This window comes from Pagrus pagrus (assembly GCF_965226575.1).
Source record: "Pagrus pagrus genome assembly, chromosome: 19".
In the NCBI taxonomy this organism is placed as follows: Eukaryota; Metazoa; Chordata; class Actinopteri; order Spariformes; family Sparidae; genus Pagrus; species Pagrus pagrus.
Genome location: NC_140203.1, coordinates 11,959,192 through 11,980,242, shown reverse-complemented (window position 1 = coordinate 11,980,242; position 21,051 = coordinate 11,959,192). Strand labels below are relative to the sequence as shown.

General features: G+C 41.3%; 1 protein-coding gene across 2 annotated transcripts; it reads left to right on the top strand.

Annotated features, from left to right (window-relative positions):
* Positions 1-48: 48 nt before the first annotated feature.
* pax8 (paired box 8) lies at positions 49-14,683 on the top strand. Of its 2 annotated transcripts, none has more exons than XM_084382696.1 (12): positions 49-294; positions 2,887-3,047; positions 6,586-6,727; positions 6,896-7,093; positions 7,248-7,324; positions 7,504-7,629; positions 7,965-8,140; positions 8,367-8,487; positions 8,653-8,901; positions 10,327-10,428; positions 11,526-11,615; positions 13,855-14,683. In XM_084382696.1, the coding sequence occupies exons 2-12, from the start codon at positions 3,026-3,028 to the stop codon at positions 13,923-13,925; spliced, it is 1,374 nt and encodes a 457-aa protein (XP_084238822.1). In that variant the 5' UTR covers positions 49-294; positions 2,887-3,025; the 3' UTR covers positions 13,926-14,683. The 2 variants fall into 2 exon arrangements, with proteins under 2 accessions (XP_084238822.1, XP_084238821.1); XM_084382695.1 differs by having other exon boundaries at positions 6,562-6,727.
* The last annotated feature ends 6,368 nt before the right edge of the window (positions 14,684-21,051 follow it).

Here is a 21,051-nt window from a genome sequence, read left to right as displayed (position 1 = left end):
GAAAACGCACAGGCTCCGGTTATCCGTCAAGCCACGCCCCCTCCTTCCTCTCCCTCCTCCTCCTCCTCCAATGGCTGCAGGGCTCCGTCCCGTGCGCAGCCCCGGTTGGATAAAACCTGGCTGGAGTGTCGGCAGCGCCCAACACAACACAAGACAACAGCGGACACACGCAGACACACACACATAGGGAGACAGAGACAGACAGACAGCACCGTGTCACAGCAGCAGGGTCCCGTCATTTGGATAATATCAGAATATCTGCGCGGGGACGTTTTGTGTTTTTGGAGCTGAAAGGTAAGATCTCCTCTTAAATCATCGTTTTCTACTTGTGTGTGAATATCGGGAGCGATAAGTGATCCGCAGTCGAGCCTGGAAACGAAACACAGGAGACTTAAATCAGCCTGTAAAACACTCTGGAGGCTTTATGTCGCTCTGATCCGGTGATACACTGAAATATGAGGTATTATAATAATAAGAGTAGTTTATTATAAGGAGGAGGTCAAAGATGTGTCCAGTTAAGCGGAAAGTTTTGGTTTTTTTGAAGAGCAACCATCACTCAGATCACAGGCTCACAGAGAGTTGGACATGTGTGGTGAATTTTTCAAGAGTAAATCGCAGGTTGTGTTTTCAGCTTCATAGGTGGTCCGAAAAAAAATGAATGTCAGTGCTCGGGCCCGATATTAGAGGCTGTTTATAGGCTGCATGCTGTGTGTCATGCAAGTCGTGTGTCCCCTCGTCTCCTGTAGGCAAGTTAAACTCTGCAACATAACAAGAAACTAAAGAAAATGAAGTTACTTTAATGCGAAAATGAATATTTAGCAACCCAGTCGTTAACCTCTGTCTTTACAAGAAACTGCGCGACATGATGAATACAAAGATAGATTAAATAATCCACCTTTACAATTAAAACGGAAGCTGTCATATAGAAAACAAACACAAAAGCGATTGAAATGATTCTTTAAAAGTCACTTTAAAAGATAAAATGACAGGCGGTAAATATGAGGTGTAATGGTTGGAAATAAACTTAAAAATATCTGTAAGACAAAATGCAAAAAAATCACAGAACCAGGACAATATTAAGAGCAACAACCAGTTAAAACAGTTTTTACTTGACTTATATTAACAATATAAAGGCCACATAGTTACACTAGACTGAGCAGGAGACACAAAGTTACATATAAAAATCGAGGAATAAGTTTCTTTGTTTTAAATCCATTGTTTATGTCCAAGAAATCATCGCAATCAGTGGTGATTAAATAATTATTGAGAATTATATTGTTCTGTAATCACAATATCATCTCTTTATTTTATTTTAAGGTTCAAGGTAATTTTGTTTATTATACAACACAGGGTGCATAACGAAATAAACTTTTGTTTAAACTTCTTTATATATAATAATTAACATATATAGTTACTTAAATATATATATACGCAAACACATATATAATACATGCATTTTTTTAAACCCACACAATTAAGGATTTAAAGCATTTTAATTCCAATTCAATTATGACTCTAACCAGGTGCTTTTATTTTGTAGTATGCCACTGGAGATTTGAAATTCAAACATTCAGGTTTTTGGAGACAACTTGTAAACAGCTGTACTAAATTAACTACACACATATTTTTTTTTTAAAAAAAGAAAGACAAAGTTTGAACTAAATTTTATGTCACACCACATTTTTAAATAAATATATCAGTGCCACTCAAATTATGCCACACACAAACATCAAAAGGCAAAGTTAAATAAGGTTGGTTATGCACAGTGGGCTTTGTTTTTTTCTGGTGGCAACAGTATTTAAATGTTATTAAACCAACATAGGTTTGGATGAAACACTTAACTTGCGTCATCAATCATCACATCCAACAGATAGCTACAGTCTGTGACAGGCCGCTAATTATTTGGTTAATTTTAAAGTGTCCACCCAGCAGGACGTGACAACACCTGACAGATTAAATGACAGTGTGACAGCTCCACACACTAAAATTAATCACTTTTGTGTGATTCTTGTCCACTTGTGTCCTCTAAACCCAATAATTGTAGTCCCATATCTGAGTTTGAGGGTGCTGCCGCTGTCTTATTTCACTTAATATATCACACAATGTTTTTCTCTTATTGCTGTGAAGCTCACCCAGCAGCTGAGCAGATGGAGCCTGTAAACAAGACTTTGTACATATGGACCAGAACAACTGCTGCAGATTTAACATCTTTTAGTTAAGAGTTTAGTCATTTGTCTCTTTTACCTCCATCTGTATCGCTTCTTTTGTCTTTTTTTAAATTCATTTGTGTCCAACAAATCAGCCAGATGATATATATCTTTAAGAAAAGTCCTTTAATTCATGTTTCACTTCACATTGTAGTGAGTGCGCTCACGTTATTTGAATCAGGTTTTCCTCCATTTTGGTTTAATACAGATTTTTGTCCAAAAGGTAAAACAGTCTGTGTTTTAAACACAGTCCTGAAAAGCGAATCTCTCTTCTCAAACTTTTCCCACTTACACCAAATTTACTTTACATCATCATACTTTCCAAACATACCAAAATAAAAACACAATTTCTGGGTCTAATAATTGTAAAGTGATTAATGAGACCAGTCAATCCTAATTACAAAGCTGGTTAATGAAGGCAAATTTTATGTATAACAGGAGCAGCCATCTGTGTTGGCCCGAAGGGGAAGAAAATCTTTCCTGTTTTGCAAATACTGATGATTAAATCATAGTATTTTTTAGTCTCAACTTGAAAAACAGTACATGTACAGCTGATTTGAAGACAATATTCAGTATCTGCAGAGCCACTGTGAACACCAGCTGAGTGTTTGTTCTGTACGAGCTCTGAGGCGTCACATAAGACAACCAGCCAGTTTCATACAGCACTGTTCTCCTGCAGCGTGCGGTCCACAGTGCACTCAGGAGCACACTCATGCCAGACGTGGCAGGACTGGGAGTAAAAACACTTTAACTGGGACAGCGTGGAGGAGGAGAGCGTCACGTTCAGCTGGAGGAGCACCGACCAAAAACTCAGGGATATGTCCAGCAACACTGGAAGAGGTAAATACACACAAGACAAGCTGAGCGCTCAGACTCTTCTCCTGTTCAGCTGTACATTTCCTGTCATTAACAGGAAGTAAAAATAAAAGTCTTTATTAAGACGAGTCTTTATTCCCCCTAGTTAAGGTTAAGCTTACTTTATTGTCTCTTGTGTGGGAGAAATTTGTCCTGGATTAAAGGAACTGCAGCATCAAACCAGACATTAAATAAAACACATTAATAAAAGAGAGTCTGAAATAAACACAACTAAGCAAGTTGATCACAAAGTCACTGTGAATGACAGTGTGTTTAACTTTGTCAGTTGTTTTTTATTTATGTGTGGCTTTAATTTGGAAAAAAATAGCCCCTAATAATTTAGTATTCAAAAGCATTATACAAACATGTATTAGTGTATTAATGTATTTGTCAACAACTATAATGGTAACACTTTATAAAATAACAGTAACAAATGGTAAATAGTATGATATAGATAATTAAACATTAGTTAATAGTTATTCAACTGTTATTAACATGTATTAAGTTATTGTTCGTGTAAGATTGCAGATGTTTATAACATTTTGTAAATACTATAATTTTTGGCTCATCTATAAACATTATTTGGATGGTAACTAATTAACCTTTACATTTTCTTTATAAATGGTTTATAAAGCATTTCACTGTTTATTAACAGTCAACTAACTATTAACTTAAGTTTATTTACTATAAATCGACCATTTTTGGATGGTTATTACAAAGCGTTACCATTATAGTTTTGTTTAGTTTTACTATATCATCCTTTATTATATATTCAATTTTATTATTTTATTCTCCATTTAATAAATACCATTAATACATGATAAATTAAACTTTAGGCAACAGTTATTTCACTGTTAATAAACTATGTATTAGGCAATTGTGCAGGCATTTAAAAAACATTTACAAAGGTTTAAAAGCAATTGCTCAATACATTTGTTTTTTTAAAGCATTTCATTGTTTGTTAACAGTGAAATTAACTCAAGTTCAATTCAACATAAATGTACCATTTATTTTTTATTGATGGTTATTATGAAGTGTTACCACGGAGTTAAGACCGGTATGTAAATATATAACAAATGACAATATAGTAGAGTTGCAATAATAGAAACATGTCCTCACAGGAGAAGTTATAAACAAATACTGTACAATAATAAACACCTTCTTCTAACTACATTACAGTGTGTTATAGCCCATTTAATAAACGTTAACATGTTGCCAGGAGGACTTAAAGTTGAATGTTAGTCTTTATTTTAAACCTCTAACTTAATTTGAAATAAAGTTGTGTAGGATTGAATCATGCACTTGCACTTTTAAGGGCAGTGTTGGAGGCCTATGGGATGCAGAGAGGTGTCCTGTCCGCTCATTGTTGACTCTTGACGGAGTGAATTGTGGTTTCCCTCTGGTTGCTGTGCGGGATATTAAGGACGTTAATTGGATGACACTTAAAGCTGTCAAATATAAATTTAGAAACAATCGTCCCCTGGTCAGAGACACTTCAGCTGGGTCAATCATGGAGCAGCAGGAGGCTAACGACTCCCATCTATCTATCTATCTATCTATCTATCTATAGTTTTCGGGATTAAATCAAGCTTTTTGTGTGATTTTTTTTCGTCGTGCACACGCGGCGTCCGTGCACCCCGCGCGTGCACGTGCGCGCACCCGCCGCGCCCCCCCTCCGGGTCTGCTCCGCTTTAATATCCTGCAGGTTGATGAAGCTTGGCGGGGAGATTTTTTTCCACACTCCGCTGGCAGCGTTAATAGAGGCTCCCCCCCTCCCTCCTCTCCCCTCCTCTCTCCTCCTCTACTCCCCTCTCCTCCTCTCCTCCCTCCCTCCCTCCCTTCCTCCCTTCATCGGCCTCGTCCGGCTGTTTGATGTGGAAATGAAAGCTGGGAAAAGGCTGAGAAAGAGAAGCGTCTCAATGGGTTAAATTAAAAGCAGTGGTGTTCTTGCAGAGTCACCACCGTGCAGTCTGTAGAGAAGACAGGGGAGGCTGCTGGTTTCTTCTGCTTTGCTGTTTGCCGGGAAAAACAGTGTTTTATGGTCCTGTTGGGTTATTTTGCACGTGCAATATATTACAACTGTAATATATGTATATGTATGAAAATCAAATATATTGTTATATATATATATTTTTTTATTATTCACACATTATTTACAAACACGTTGATATATGTAACAGACATGACACGGGCAATGATAAATGACAAGCTTCATATGCATTTAAATGTAATTAATAATATTGATATGTCTAAAAATGAAGAACACTAAAGTAACTTCTTATATTGTAAAAACTGTTTTATGTTTAGCCTACAACAACAAAAAAGCAGGCCTATAATGTGTACCATAATCTTCTTATATATTCCTCAATGTTCAAAAATAACAATGAACATGATTTATGTGTTTCTTAAAAAAACGACGCAACACAATTTGATTTAAAGTAGATTAAAACGTACACATTAAAAGACAGTTTCAAGATAAACCATGCAAAAAATTATGTGGGCTGCTTCCATGTTTGTTTTAATCACTTCATTTTTGCTTAACTTTAAATTGATGTCAGTATGTTGGTTTGTTCAAATAGGATTGTTTTCTTAACTGAGTGTGTCTCTTTAATTTCAACACTCACCTTCACTGAGACTCATGTTACAAATAAGTGGTGTATGAATGAGAGTGGTGAGAATAAGCAGGTGTTAAACAGGTGTTGATTAGGTGGTAAGTAATAAAACAATAATCAAATTGAAAGATGCTGTTAGGTTGACTCGGGTTTAAATAATGCAACAATCTAATATATTGTGTGATTTCTGGTTCAGAAGTTGTAATTTTTTAGTCCATTTCACAGTTTAGACCCAAATAAAAAAGTGTCTTCGAAGACTTAAGATAAACCCAACTTTATTGGTAAAATCCCCTTCAACACTTCTTTTTAAATAATCTTGACTGATACTCACGGCCTTTTTTTCTTTGTTTTTCCTCCGTGTCCTCGACTCTTTTTGATGTAAAACTTCATTACACTCCTCGCTACACTTTATCAATGCGACTTGTCAGTTTTCATGGACAACTTAATATTCTGCTTTAGAAAATGAAATAATTTTCGTCTGTGTACTTGTGTGTATATTCTGTATAACCCTGAGGCTACAACACGTAACACTGTAATGTTTCCTCAGCTAAACTTGACAGCTACTTTTTCATTATCACTTGCAACATTAAACGAGTTAATGACTTAAACATAAATTTTATACCGACAGAAACTCGTTGCTTGTGTGTCCACGCTTCAGAGAGTGTGTTTGTTTGAACAGTGCAGGGGTATAATGTGTGTGTATCCGCTGTCAATGAAGTTAGAGCTAATTCTGACCTTGGGGACGGCTTTTTAAGGATCTACACTGAAGTGTTTTGGTGAAATTAGTTTGAAAGTGTGCATATGACCTCTGAAATTGTTTTGCCGTGACGTTGGCATGTCTCGGGTTCCATGACATTTATGAGTGTTCATCCCCCCTCCTCCCCCAGGTCATGGGGGCCTTAACCAACTAGGTGGAATGTTTGTTAATGGACGCCCGCTTCCGGAGGTGATCCGGCAACGCATTGTGGACATGGCCCACCAAGGGGTCCGGCCCTGCGACATCTCTCGGCAGCTCCGAGTCAGCCACGGCTGCGTCAGCAAGATCCTGGGACGGTGAGTGCGTCCACAAGCACCTTACTCAACTTCCTGTTACTGTTAATCATCCTGATCTTCGACCTCTGAAAGTCTGTTTACTTACCCGAGACACTTTGGTGTTTGTCTCACAGCCAAGCCAGAACCTTTCACTTGCTTCATCCTACTCCTCTTCCGTCTTTCTTCCAGTTACTACGAGACAGGCAGCATCAAACCCGGTGTTATCGGCGGCTCCAAGCCTAAAGTGGCCACCCCGAAAGTCGTCGACAAAATCGCAGACTACAAAAGGCAGAATCCCACCATGTTCGCCTGGGAGATCAGAGACAGGCTGCTGGCGGAGGGAGTGTGTGACGGCGACACGGTGCCCAGCGTGAGCTCCATTAACAGGTGACAAACTGAATTATGAATGAAATCCTGTTAGAGCTGCAAATACGCCACTGGGGCTCAGCAGCATGTAGATATCTGGAGGCAGAGTGCATATTCCTGAACATGTTCTTTGATATGCTGGTGTTAAATATAGAAATTATTGTTTTTGTTCCAGAATAATTAGAACAAAGGTCCAGCAGCCGTTCAATCTGCCTCTGGATGGAAAAGGCCTGAGTCCAGGACAAACATTAAGTAAGTCTAATTGAGGCTACACCGCCGTCCATATCGCTGAGCGTGATCATGTGATGGTGAAGGATTGAGGTTAAAGATTAAAGAACGTGCCTCGATGTTGTGTAGGATTAAGCTCTTGACCGTGGGATGTACAGTATCATTTCCGCTCTGTGTCTCAAATGCGTCTCTCTTTCCCTCAGTCCCCAGTTCGGCAGTCACCCCTCCTGAGTCTCCACAGTCAGACTCTTTGGGCTCCACCTACTCCATCAGCGGCTTGTTGGGGATCCCCCAGCCGAGCGCCGAAGGCAAGAGGAACCACGATGACAGTAAGAGTTAGATCAAATGAAGGAGGCCCCTCACACTGGCATCATTTTGTTTTATTGTGGCGGAGCAAAGGAAGACCATCAGAAGTGTAGTTTTGGAGAAAGAAACTAATAATTTCCAAATATTAGCACTTTTGTCAGGTTAATGTTTAGTTTCTGGAGCAGTTATTTGACCTTTATGTTACTTGGAATTCATTGAGAACATGTTTTTTCTGTCACAAGGGAGAACAGGCCAAGAGCCATCAAACAAATGTGGGAATAAAAACCTTTAAACAACAACATGATTTGCAGTTTCACCACACGTTTCCCTCACCATCTTCTTCTTCTTCCTTCCTCAGGCGATCAGGAGAGCTGCCGGCACAGCGTGGACTCTCAGGGCAGCGGAGGCGTCCCGAGGAAACAGATGAGACTGGATCACTTTGTCGCAGCCACGCAACAACTGGACTGTGGGTTTGATCGTCACCACTATCCGCCGGACTCATTCGGCCCGGCCTCCGGCAGCAAGACAGAGCAGGTAGAAACAAGTTTAATGTTTGACGTGCAGTGAAACACTTCTCAGGAAGCATTTATAGGGAGCTAGATTTACTTTTCTTGGTCTTGTTTCCTTCTTTTTCTTTCCTTTTCAGATTTAGATTTTCATAAATTGAAAAAAATGTAAATTCTGTCTTTGCTTTTTCTGACTTGCACACATGCACATTTGCTCTGTACACCAATAGCTAATCCCTGTTCATCATCTCCAGACTTTGTACCCGCTGTCCCTCATCAATGGCAGCCTAGATGAGGCCAAGACCAGCCTCTCAACATCCAGCTCCGCCATTGGACGGAATCTGACGGCGCACCAGAGCTACACCATGGTGACTGGTGAGACTTCCCCTTTGACCTGCCGACTCCATAACACAACAGTGCACCAGTGTCCTGAAGCCACTCACTCTTTTGTTTATTTCTGACATTTCACTCATTCTAAGTTCCACTCATTTGTGTCCATTCTCTCACCCGCCTGCACACTGGCTGCCGTCACCACCACAGAGCCCCTACAGTCCCTGCCGCTCTGTCTGAAACAGGAAATGTCCCCAGAAGTGACCAGCACGAGCCCCTCCCCAAACATGGCAGCCTCCAACCTGGCGTTCGTGGAGCTGCAGGCGCTGCAGAAGCCCGTTTCTGTCAGCTGCAGCAGCAGCAGCTACGGCAACTCCAACCATTACCCCAACGCCTTCAACTCATTCTCCCATCATGCACCTGTGTACGGCCAGTTCAGCAGTCAGTCTATCATGTCAGGTAACGCTGGCCTCCACCTCATTCATGTTCATTTGTGCTGTGCGACTTCTCGTAAGGGGCAGTCGGTGCAAGGCTGCAACTAAAGTTTATTTTGATTGTTGATTAATCTGCCGTTTAGTAGATTTATTATTTGATTTGTTTGATCCATTAATTGTCAGAAAATGGTGGAATCTTCAGGATAAAGTTGACTCATCTCAATTTCACTGGTTTATTCTGGCCATGTCAACAAACATTTTGGCTAAAAAAGTGTTTTAGTCATTGTCGTGTCTTCAAGAATAGAAATATACGTGACCTAGACACCTGCTGACGGCAACTGTTCTAAATTATTTGATAACTTTTGAACCTCTAATCTTATCCATATCTTTTTAAAAACTCAGAGCTCCTCAGCTTTTTCAGTGGCATCGCACCTGCTTTGTTTGGACATTCAGGGGCTCCGTAGTGAACCTGAGTGCGCCATCCCATTCTGCAACATTGATTTGTCAAGGAAACCCGTGTAGTTTTTTGCTCTTGGCCAATGAAAAATGGTTGTAGCCAAGCTACTTTTGTTGCTAATGTTTGATTGATAATATATTTCTCTTGCTTTGATTACCTCTATTATGATTTAATAACCTATTTACTCTCTGAACTTTTTTGGACACATCTACATCTAAAATATTACAGCTGCTTCTCACTGAAAACACAGAGGATAATATTATTATAATTGTCTTGTTTAGGAAAGGACAAATGTTGACAAAAACGTCTAAAACGTCTCAGTACATATTTTGTAATTAGAAAAACGAAACTTAACCCGCCAAACATTGTTCTAGGTCTTTGAGGGTCAAGCCAATCGCCTGCCAACTCTTGTATACTGTATAAATGCAGTGGTGTATATATTTGTAGTGAAGTGAACTTAAATGACACAACTTCCATTTCCCTCCATGCTCTGATGAGGGCCACCGGGATGAAACGTTAGCATGTTTGTTGACATGGCTCTGGGAAACTGGTGAAATTGAAATGAATCAACTTTGTCTTGAAGATCTGTGTGTGTGCCACCTTTTTACCTTTATTTATTCAGAAGTTGGAATATATGACTTTGGTTTATCACCACAAACAAACACTGGGGAGGTGCATACTTGCAAAAATTAGTTAACCAAACCATTCCCCAGATATCTTGTTAGTCTAAAGCTCTAAAACTGTCAATTTACAATTAAACAAGCCAAACCAAACCAGCAAATACTCACACCCGAGTAGCTGAAACTAGTAAATTTGGGCTTTTTTCCTTTAAAAAAAAAAACGTGTTGTTGCAATTTATGTCCCAACAACAGACTAATTCTGTTTATTTCCTCTGCAGCAAAACCAAACCTTAAACCAGAACATCTTGTAACTGTAACAAAAGCATCCTGATGTTAAAGATGTGTATTTTGTTGTGTGTGTGTGTGTTTTTAGGGCGTGACATGGTGAGCTCCACCCTGCCAGGCTACCCACCTCACATCCCCTCCCCGGCCCAGACGGGATACTCCACCTCTGCTATCACAGGCATGGTCGCAGGTAAGCTCGTCTTCACCCCCACAGTTTAAAAGTCGAATTGAGGATGAGGCAGAAAATGAAAAGCAAATGAGCCCGACAGGTAGAAGAAAGAGGAGAAGAAAGAGAGGCAGGGGTGGAGGCTTGTAGACGGCTGAGTCGATGAGTAGTCTTGCCAGGGTGGCGAACATGCGCTGTGTGTGTGTGTGTGCGTGGATGCACACGGGCCCAGGGGGTACAGGGAGCAGGCTGGGGGGTTCCGCCCTGCTGCCCACACCCCCTCCACCCAGACACCTCTGACCACACATCGCCATGGGAACCAGGGGGCCCAGGAGGGAGATGCAGGGTGGGCGGAGGGGGTGTAAAGTCTGGGTATGAGCGAAGAGGAGGAGGTCTTTGTGGTGTGCGTGTCTCACTGTGTGTGTGTGTGTGTGTGTCTACGTCAGGATGCCTGCATACGACCAGAGACAGAGAGAGAGTGTGTGTGTGTGTGTGTGTCTGTGTGTGATGTGCCTTTTTTTTTTTATTTGAAGTCTGCCCTCCGAAGCGCGAAATGAGAGGGTCTGATTTATTATTTTTCTGGTGGGCTCGCTGTGAGGAAGCGTTGCTACACAATTACTGAGTGAAAGGGGGGTGGAGGGGGGGTTAGGACAGGAGGAGGAGGTGGAGGAGGAGGTGGGGAGCTCAGGGATTCATTCCAGCCAACATAATTACCAATTAGATATTGGAATGTTAAAAAAAAGAGAGGAGAAAGAAAGAGGAGTGCCAGAGAGGCTGAAGCAGGAAGTGCAGGTTGGAGAAGAGGAGGAGGAGGAGGGCATTTCGGAGGGCGATGCGAGGGGCCGAGCGTTCACCGGAGAGGGCGTAGAGGCTAGCTGCATCCACGCACCACTGGTCCGAGGGATTTTACCCTCAGCCGTCCACCTGCACCACAGATTAATGGTTTACAGGCTGCACTAACTGTTGGTGAATTATGAGCTAAGGCTGAGCTCAAGCTGGCACACACACACAAACAACACCGCCCTGTAGAGCTAGTGGCGACGTCTCAGTCTTTTAATAAAGAGCGTTGTCTCGATGTCTCTTCAGTGTTTTATGAAGTTTTTTTTTTTCTTCCCCGGCAGCAGGCGCAGACTACTCGGGTCAGACCTACAGCCATTCACCCTACACCTCCTACAGCGACGCCTGGAGGTTCACCAACTCCAGCATACTGGGTGAGTGAGGACACACTGTTGTTTGTTTACTTTGCTGAGCACATTACCTCCGACCTCCAAAATAAAAGACAAATTATTTAGACATTGAAAGGGTTTTTTCATAAGATTTACTTCTACATCATGACTAGAATTGAACTCGACGGCCGCAGGAAGTGACCTCAGTCGTATTATCACGTTTATTTATTTATGTTTTTGTTTAGTCGATGCATCCGTATACAAACGCAACATGTAAACACGCCTGATTTTAGCAAGAATGCTAATTTATACCCATAGTCCCGAGGCAGGAAACGGAAACAGTAACAACTAGAATGGCACTCAGTAGAGCGCATACCTCTGCCAAGGCCCAACAGTCCCCTTTAATTCAATCAAACCTAATCCAGTATCAAATATAACATATTTAAATCTGCTTGAAACTGATTTTTATTTGGTTCCACATCAGATTGTACTCAATCACAGATATCAGCCACTTAAGCAATCAACCAAGAAAAATGTTCCTGGATCCATCCGTTTATCAGCATCCACACCAAATGTTAATGAGGTCTATTCTGGGCCAAGACGCATCCTCTGTCCAAGTTTGGTGGACATCAGTTCAGTAGTTTTTGTGTAATCCTGCTGACAAACCAACCAACAAACAGACAAACAAATAAATCTGTCCTCTGTGGTTCGTCCTGAGGTTTCTTCCGTGTTTTTCCGTGTTATTTTGGGGGGATGTTTTCCTTACCAGTCGAGGGTGTTGTTCACTTTACAGATTATTTAGACTTTAGGCTCCACATTATTTCACACGTTTGTTATATCTATTTATTTCACTTAGTGAACCATAAGAACAGGTCGTCACAGGCAGAACAGACTGTTCACTTTGTCACCTTCTTACTATAATAAGAAATACAAGGATTTCAGTGAAGTTTTAATCAGTGTGGGAAGTGGAGTCAGACAAAGTCAATTAGCTGCAAAATACGTTGAGTATTGTCATAAACTAAGAGAAACAAGACACACTAGATGTTTCTGTGAGTTTAAAATGTTTTCTCTTCATCTATTTAGGTTTCTTGCATAAAATGTAATCATTCAATAATGTGTAGCTTAAACATTCATGGCAGTAAAGCTTTTTTTGAATCTGAATTTGAATTTAAACTTTTATTTCATCAGGAAAAGTCCCATTAAAGTTGGAAACCTCTTTAACAACAAAAACATATGAAATCAGACAACAGAAGATTATGATACTAAAAAGGCTCAAATAAACAAAGAAAGGAGACGATCAGCAATGAATCACTTATCATGGTTTAAAAGATGAGATACACACAACTGTACTTCAGTCTCCACAACTGACAAACATTTCACTTACACTGCTCCATCTTGGTCTCTTAAGTAATATTGTCAAGGCATCATTATTACAATTATCAATTAAAATAGTAATTTTTCAAGAAAAAGTAGCACAAATTCTCTGATTTCTGCTTCTTTTTTCTGGTTTCTTTCCTCCTCTATGACAGCAAACTGAATATATTTGAGTTGTGGACAAATCGAGACAAGTGAAGATGTTACCTTGGGCCTTTTTTTAAAAACACTGATCGACATTTTTCACCATTTTATGACACTTTATAAACCAAACAACTTCGATTAACCGAGAAAATCCAACAACAACAAATAATCGTTAGCGGCAGCCCTATCAGATGCATGAATTTAAATTGTTTTTACAGACTGTTCCAGGAAACAGGAAAGCAGCTGTTCATAAATCTTTATCTTCACAGTCCAAGTCACAGTAGATCAAGAGGAAACCTTCAAAATAAGTGTCCCAACAGTCCCTGACGCTGGGGACAGACGGCAGATATGTGTCTGGCACTCTGAGATAATCATTGCAAGATCACACAGCAAATTGTACATTAATTATTTTTTTTAAAAAGTAAAAAAGAAGCGGCATATCAGCCTGTTTTTGCTCTGATGGTGCAGACGATTAACTCACTGGTGAATTATAGCCTACATAATCTCTTTCTCAGCAGTACGGAGGTAAATCATGTGTTTGTGTTGTTTAGAGAAAGAAAGTCCTGTTTTTCTCTCCTCATCATCTTCTTCCTCACTCATTAAGAGTCATGAGGGGGGCTTTAGACTCATCCACTCGCAGGACAAACAGTCCAAGCCGCTCTGTAACCATCTGCTGTGAAAACCTGGGATAAGATGGATAAAGAAAGTCTGACCCACCACCTTGCACTTCCTGAACGCCCTCCATCTGTGTTGTCTCCCCCCGCAGGTTCGCCCTACTACTACAGCTCGGCCTCCCGCACAGCTCCACCGTCTGCAGCCGCCTACGACCACCTCTAGTCCCAGAGAGGGCGAGAGGGAGAGAGCTTTACATCAGCTGAAAACTGGGTGTGAACTTGAGACTCTGCTGAAGGACCAGCACCTACACCCACTCATGTGTTATTTATTTCTCTGACTCATGCACGTTTACACACACACACACACACACACACACACACACACACACACACACACACACACGTCCTCCTGTTGTCTCCACAGCTGTTTTTTGGCCAAAGACTTTCTTTTCTCGCACATCATGCAACATGACACCACTGATCCAGTGAACACGGATATGCAACTCCTTCCTCCTGAACTATGCCTGCTTTTGTTTACAACGCTTTCCATCACGAAGCCCATCCATTCCCCCTGATGTGTGTCTGCTTGCATTTTTGACTCATTGTCCCTGTAAATTCAGATTTAAAGAGCTTTTCCTGTAGACTTAAAAAAAGAAAAAAAAAGGTGCCACCTGCCCTCACATGCCACCCTCAAAGACAATTAATGCATCTGTCTAGCAATATGTACATAATGTAAATGATGAATTACTTACGGGGAAGTGATGCAATTTGATGATGAAGATGATTTGGCTACTAAAACCAACAAGGCTTGAAATACATTTTTTTGTTTCTGCGTCAAATAAATTGAGTTTGTTGTCATGCTGATGTTCTGATGTTTGGTAAGAACTGTGACTATTTTTTCTTATACTGTTATTAATATTATTGCAGATGTAAATAATGAATTTCTAAAGAATTATTTTAATTAAAAGCATGACAAATTTACTGCTGGTCTCACTGGTGTCTTTTTCAAAAGGATGGTGCTGATTTTACTTATTGAAAACCAATCATACATTTATTATTATTATTATTATTATTATTACACGTCAACTCAGCTTCATATCCTGAAATGTTGCATTTTTTTTTTTTATAACTCTCAGCGTTTTTAAAAGGACGAAAGCAATGATCCTGCAAACACGCGCATCTGTTTAATTTCTTTTTTTATTTTCTGCATCATGTAGTTTTATTTGCAATTATTTCGTCCCTCTTTGTGGCCTCGTAATTGCGGCGCGTTAACGACGCCACGGTTCGGCGCTGCCGCGGCCCACCTGGTGCCGCCGCAGCCGCGTGGGACGGCGCGGGGATGATGGAGGAGGAGGAGGAGGAGGGAGAGGAGGAGGAAGAGGAGGAGGAGGAGGTGGGAGAATAAGAGGAGGGAGAGGAGGAGGAGGAGCATGTGGTAGTGATACCTGTTAGCAGAGCATAATCTTGTATGAGTCAAGACTTTTATTGATTTTATAGTTCAAATCAAAATAATTACATAAATATAAGTGAGAGAGAGAAACCAAAATTATCTCTACATAAATAATATTCAAAAAGTATTCACATTGTCAAAGATAAACATGTGTATAGACACCTTTATTTAGACTTTTACAGAGGTGCCCTGCATCTGCATGGTCAATAAAAGTAAGCCAACAACAATAAAAAGTGTAAGTAAGTGTAAGTGTCATCTGTTTCATGCAACACATTCATTTGACTGCAGTTTATCAGTTAGCTCATGGATTCATAAAATGAATCATGGCTGTCACAATTTTTTATTTTCACGACACGATTATCGAAGCCGAACAAATTCACGGTATTATCGCGATATATAGACAGATATGGATCCATCGTTAATTTTGTTTACTCTGTGTTTTGTCTCTTTTCTCGCAAATAACAAAAAGTGTACAGAAAGAACTACACCGCTTGTTTATGAGTTAAAAGGCGACCAGATGAACTCACAGACAAAAGATGCACACGGCCAAGCGATATTATCACGTGTATTATTAACACAATATCAATTTATTGATATTTATATTTATTCATTTTTAATATCGTGAATATTACAGTATTGTTTAGCATATACTGCTAGTCCATTCTGGAGCTGTTCTGGAGCTTTCGATCATGACACACAGTCTTCTTCAGCAGCTGGAGTTGCTCACTTGTCATGAAATTGTAGATACGCAATGTAGTAATAATAAATATATTACGGATGAACTGTAAATTATGTAAAAACTATTCACACAGGTAAAAATATACCAATGTTTGACAATTATTCTTTATGATCAGAGATGTTTTTCTTGTATTTGTTTATTTGGTCTTTGATTTGAGTTGTATTTTTTTGTTTATAAAACAATAGAAGTAAAAGAAAATGTGCACTCATCTGAGAAAACCTCACCTCAGACAAGGAGAGAGCAATCACTTTTAACAGGTTTTGTTTTTGAATCTCGATCTTTTTTTTTTTTGCAGCTGGACAAACAAATGTGTGCTTGAACCTGCTTCAGTTTCGGAGCTTTGTGGATTTTTCTTGGCCTCTTAAGTGACGGCTGCAGTTTAGTCTCATTAGACCACTTCAGCCTCTGCACCTATTATCAGTTCACAAACGTCTGTGTGGTTCATGTCCTAATTCCTCTTTAAAGATCCCCTCAAACCCAATTACATAACTCTTGACTGAGACTTTATGAAGGCTTTTGTCTGCATTCTGAGACACTTAAAGTCCTCAATATCAGTTCAGTCAGAGCGTTATCTGCCTCCTGATGAAGATCAGCCCTGACGTCTCTCTGTTTACAGTATGCGCCTCTCTTTCTCTCTGTCTGTCCGAGCCTTCGCCCTCCTCACATTTCACCATCTCTCCGACTCACCTCTTACACTTTGTATCACTGCTGTACGCACCGCCCTGTAAACTTTAAACAATAGCTGCACTTCATCCCATTGTTGTTCAAGTGGCCTGGCCCACTCCAGACAGCCCATCAACTGCCTGGACACTCATTTCTTTCCAGTTCCCTGCTCAGGCATGCAGAAACACACACATCCATATACACTCATACATACAGAGGAGCTTTCAAGCTTTCAATGTGCTTCAAACTGAACCCAATTTCAAATTCCTCAGCCAGCTGACGGCAGGCCAGAGAAGTAACGGCAGCAAACGTTAAACATTAACCGTCCCTCTGCCAAAAAACAAAACATTATACTGCTACACACAAGCCACAGCAGAAATAACTCCTCTCTGTCTCTCTCTGGGCCTATTAGCGAGAAGGTTTCGGGCCACAGTGCTTCTGGTCTGGTAATGAGCCCGGCAGCACAATACAGGCACCGGGCCGGAACAGCTGAGGGCAGACAAAGCTGGCAGGACGGGGCGACTGGGACTTACTACATTTAACACACAGCCATACCAACACTGGGAGTCCGTGTGTGTGTGTGTGTGTGTGTGTGTGTGTGTGTGTGTGTGTGAGAGAGATAGAGAGACAGAATGTGTATCTAAAAGTGTGTGTTTGTGTGATATAACAGCGGGTGTGTGTGAGGAGAAGGCATGTGTCCCATTACCATTATGGGGACAAACTCAAAGACAGAATGGGGCCCCTGGAGAAATCGCTGCCAAAAAGGCAGCAGAGGAGTGTGTGGCAATCAGTGGGATGACGGGTCGGGGTTGTCCTGCGCCAGTCATCTGGAAAGTTCTCCACTTATCTCTGGGCCCGAGACACTGGCCAACCAATTCAGCCCGGCAAATAAGTATTATGTAGGCTGACAGAATTCATCCGTCCAAATGAGCTGCAGGACACGCTGTTGTTTTAAACTGTGAATGGCAGCGCTGCCATGTGGGCCCCGCCCGGCTCAGGCACTCTGTGGCCCTCGAGGAACCCACATTGTGTGGGTGAACCCATCACCTTGTTTATTCATTGTCGTTCAAAACGTCCTCCTTTTCGTTGCAGCCCTTTGATAGTATGAGGTTCTTATTCCGCTTACACCTCATATACTTAGATAAAGACTAAAGGGGTTTGTTTGTGTCTCCCCTACGTACCTTTCTGACGTTTGAATTGTCTGACTTGTGTCCGACAACTTTTGTAAATTTCCAATACCGACAAATTCAACAACCAGTGTTCAACACGGGTTTGACCTGACAAGATGCAGTGTGTAAGAGCTGGCCACCTCAGAATCATGCTCTGAACAAATAGTGGATACCTTGCACCAAAGTAACCGCTAACTGTAGCTCCCCTTAGCTAGTTAGCTCAATTAGCCGTGCAGCTAGCAGTTCAAACTTGGAGCGTGGGGACCAAGCGGGTGTTTGCGTTTATGCCTCTAGCACAGGGGCATGGGGCTGGAATGAGCCAGGGCAAGCCAGTTAGCATGCTAACTTCAGTAGATATCTGTCCTTTAATACATAAACATTATTGTAGTGGAGTTAGGCAACAAGGCTACCAAGCCAGCGACCACAGTTCGAGACTGCGTTTCAAAATTTGTAAGTGTGCTAACAGAGAAACCTCCGCAAAACTTCCAACAGTGTCGAACGGATATTTTTGACAAGAAGCAGAGACGTCTACAGCAGTGTTCGTGGCAACCAAAGCAGGTATTTTAAGCCAAAACATGATCTCTTCCTAACTCTAACCAAGTTGTTTTTGTGCCCTAAACCTAACCAGACTACAAGCACAGTATGACCTTTGAAACTGGACCTAAAGAAAAGTAAAGTTGCAACATATCCTTAGTTTTTTGCGGTGATTGGGTTGGTGAACTGACATACTATATCAAGTTAGAAGTAGGTTATTTTCTCATAAGCTCACATGCAATCAGACTAATGTGGTCGCCCCCCTGCTGGCCAATAGAAAGAATGCAGGTGTTCAATACACCAAACCACATTTTGTGACGTTCCTAAGTGGAAAAACAGCAGCTTTGGTTGAAAACATAGGCAAAAACCTGTTCAAAAGGTCAAAAATGAACTTCCAAACTAAACACCCTATAGCTGTCAAGACATTTCACTAAAAATCACAAGCATTGGCGCCATGGTGATGTTGGAGGTAAAGTCAGGGGATCACTAAAGTCATTACAGTTCATCCTCTGGGATCCGTGAACGACCCAACAAGGGTTTGTGCCAGTGCAACCAGTAAATTTTGAGACTTTTCACTTGGTAACTAAAAGGTGCTAGATGAAATGTCATAGGATCAAGAAACTCGTAAGGGTTCATCTTCCGGGCGCCATGAACGTGTGTAAAAACCTTCACTGCAATCCATTGAATAGTTTTTGAGATATTCAGATACCAAATGTTGACATAAAGGACATTGTAGCCAGATAAAAGGCCTCCGAACACCTGAGCGGACTTCAAATAACAACACCTTCCTCAAATTTCAAGAAGCTATCGAATCTCCTCCACCTTTAACCACAATGCACCTGGAACAAATGTGCCAGTCAAACAGAGCAAAGTGGTCAAACAGAGGTTGTTTCTGTGTCGGAAGGAGGAAACACAGGTGCCCTGTGTCCGACCAGCTTATTAAACAACACACAGGCCCTGGAGGCAGGAAGCTACTATTGACTGGAAGACATCAAGAAAAACGCACCTTTCAAAGCACACACACAATCAACACTGCACACACACACACACACACACACACACACGGTGGTGGATAAAATCTGCCAGGTATCAGGTACTGCCCTGAGGGAGAGGGCTGACCTGCGGAGGCCACACGGCTGACAAATGGCTCATTCAACATCACAAACGCTTCTCGATAACGCTGTTTCACCCTCGGAGATGAAAAATTATCAATCAGAGATGCAAATATTGATAGATTCCGATCGAATACAAGTTAAATTCCTGTATGAGTTTAAAGATGAACTGAGATAAGATGGAGCGGATTAGTTCACAAACATTCTTGCTCCGCTCTATACGTTGACCCGCGGAGCGCCGACTTTAAGATCATGTTTGTCCTGCATCTTAAAAGCCACCGAGTCAGTGCCCGAGGAGTGTTGTCAGAGGAAGGAGTGTGTGTGTGTGTGTGTGTGGAAGAGGAGAGGCCAAAAAGAGGTCATGCATTGGAAATGCCCTTAAGCAAGGCACTTGCTTTAACTCTCTCAAAGAGCCAGCCTTTGTGAGAGGAGGACGAAGGGTCGGCTGTGATGAAATCTAAAGAGTGATTCATGTTTGGACTGGGTCTGATTGGCAAATAAAATGAAAATGTCTGGCCACGAGAAAAGCAACACTAATGAGTGCAGTCTGGAGGGGGAAAGATGTTTTTCTTCAGTGCCTCCCATTCCTTTCAAATCAAGTTACAGCAATAAAAAAATATCGCTTCGGAAAGCGAATACATTGAGTGTGTTTTGCAGGAAAGTAGAGGAGCTCATGTCTGGTACAAATGGAGGCTTTTACTTAAAGGGGCATTATGTAGTTTTCAGGAAGAAATCCAAACTCAGAATTTTAATATTTACAATATTAATGAGGTAAAAATACAAACTCAGAAATGTTTATTCTTTCCATAAGTGAATAAACAAGCTGTTCTCAGAGGAAAATAAGGTCCCAGAACACTGTTTGAAGCTAGAAAGGTGGCAGGGTCCGCCACATATAAACAAAGTCAAACAGTATGAAACTGTGTTGTCCTTTAAGGTCAGTTTGTTTATTCAGTTGTGAAAACAAAGAGAGTTTGTTTATTTTGTTTGTTTGGGCATAAAAACATCAGTCCCTTCTGATTGAAATTTCCTCCCTAAAACTACATAGTGCACCTTTAATGTCTCAGTGAGCAAAAAAACAAAACCCCTGAAAGGACCACAGAGAGACTTCGAGGGCCCTAGACGAAGAAGAGAAGCAGTCAAGAGCGAAGGATGGAGAAAGAGGAACAGAGGAGGGGGACGACACACACACACACACACACAGACACACACAGACAAAAAAAATGTTTTTCCAATAGCCGGAGTGGGAGAAATCAAGTGTTAGGGCGGCTAAGAGATAAAAAGTACCAAGTAGAGCGTGCGAGGCGTCAGCAGCAGATGGAGAATGTGCGTCAGGAGGAGCATCGAGGGCAGGAAAAAAAAGGGACCAATGTGAGTGTTAACAGTACCGCTTATGTTTGTTGGCAGTGTTCGCAGGTGTTTGTGGCTTATATTTACCGAGCATTTCAGCGCCGTTGTGGATGTTGAGCAATGTTTAAAGCAACATTAAGAGAGCGAGTGGGGGGACGGGAGGGAAAAAAGAAAAGCGGAAGGGGCGTACATGACCTTACGTGTCGGGGTCTTTTTGCTGGACAAGCCCCTAATGATCACAACTTGAGCTCTTGCCTTTTTAATTACCCACCCAGGCCTGACTGAGCTGCACAAAGCTTGAGAATGGAGTGGCGCAGATGGAACAAAAACAGGCC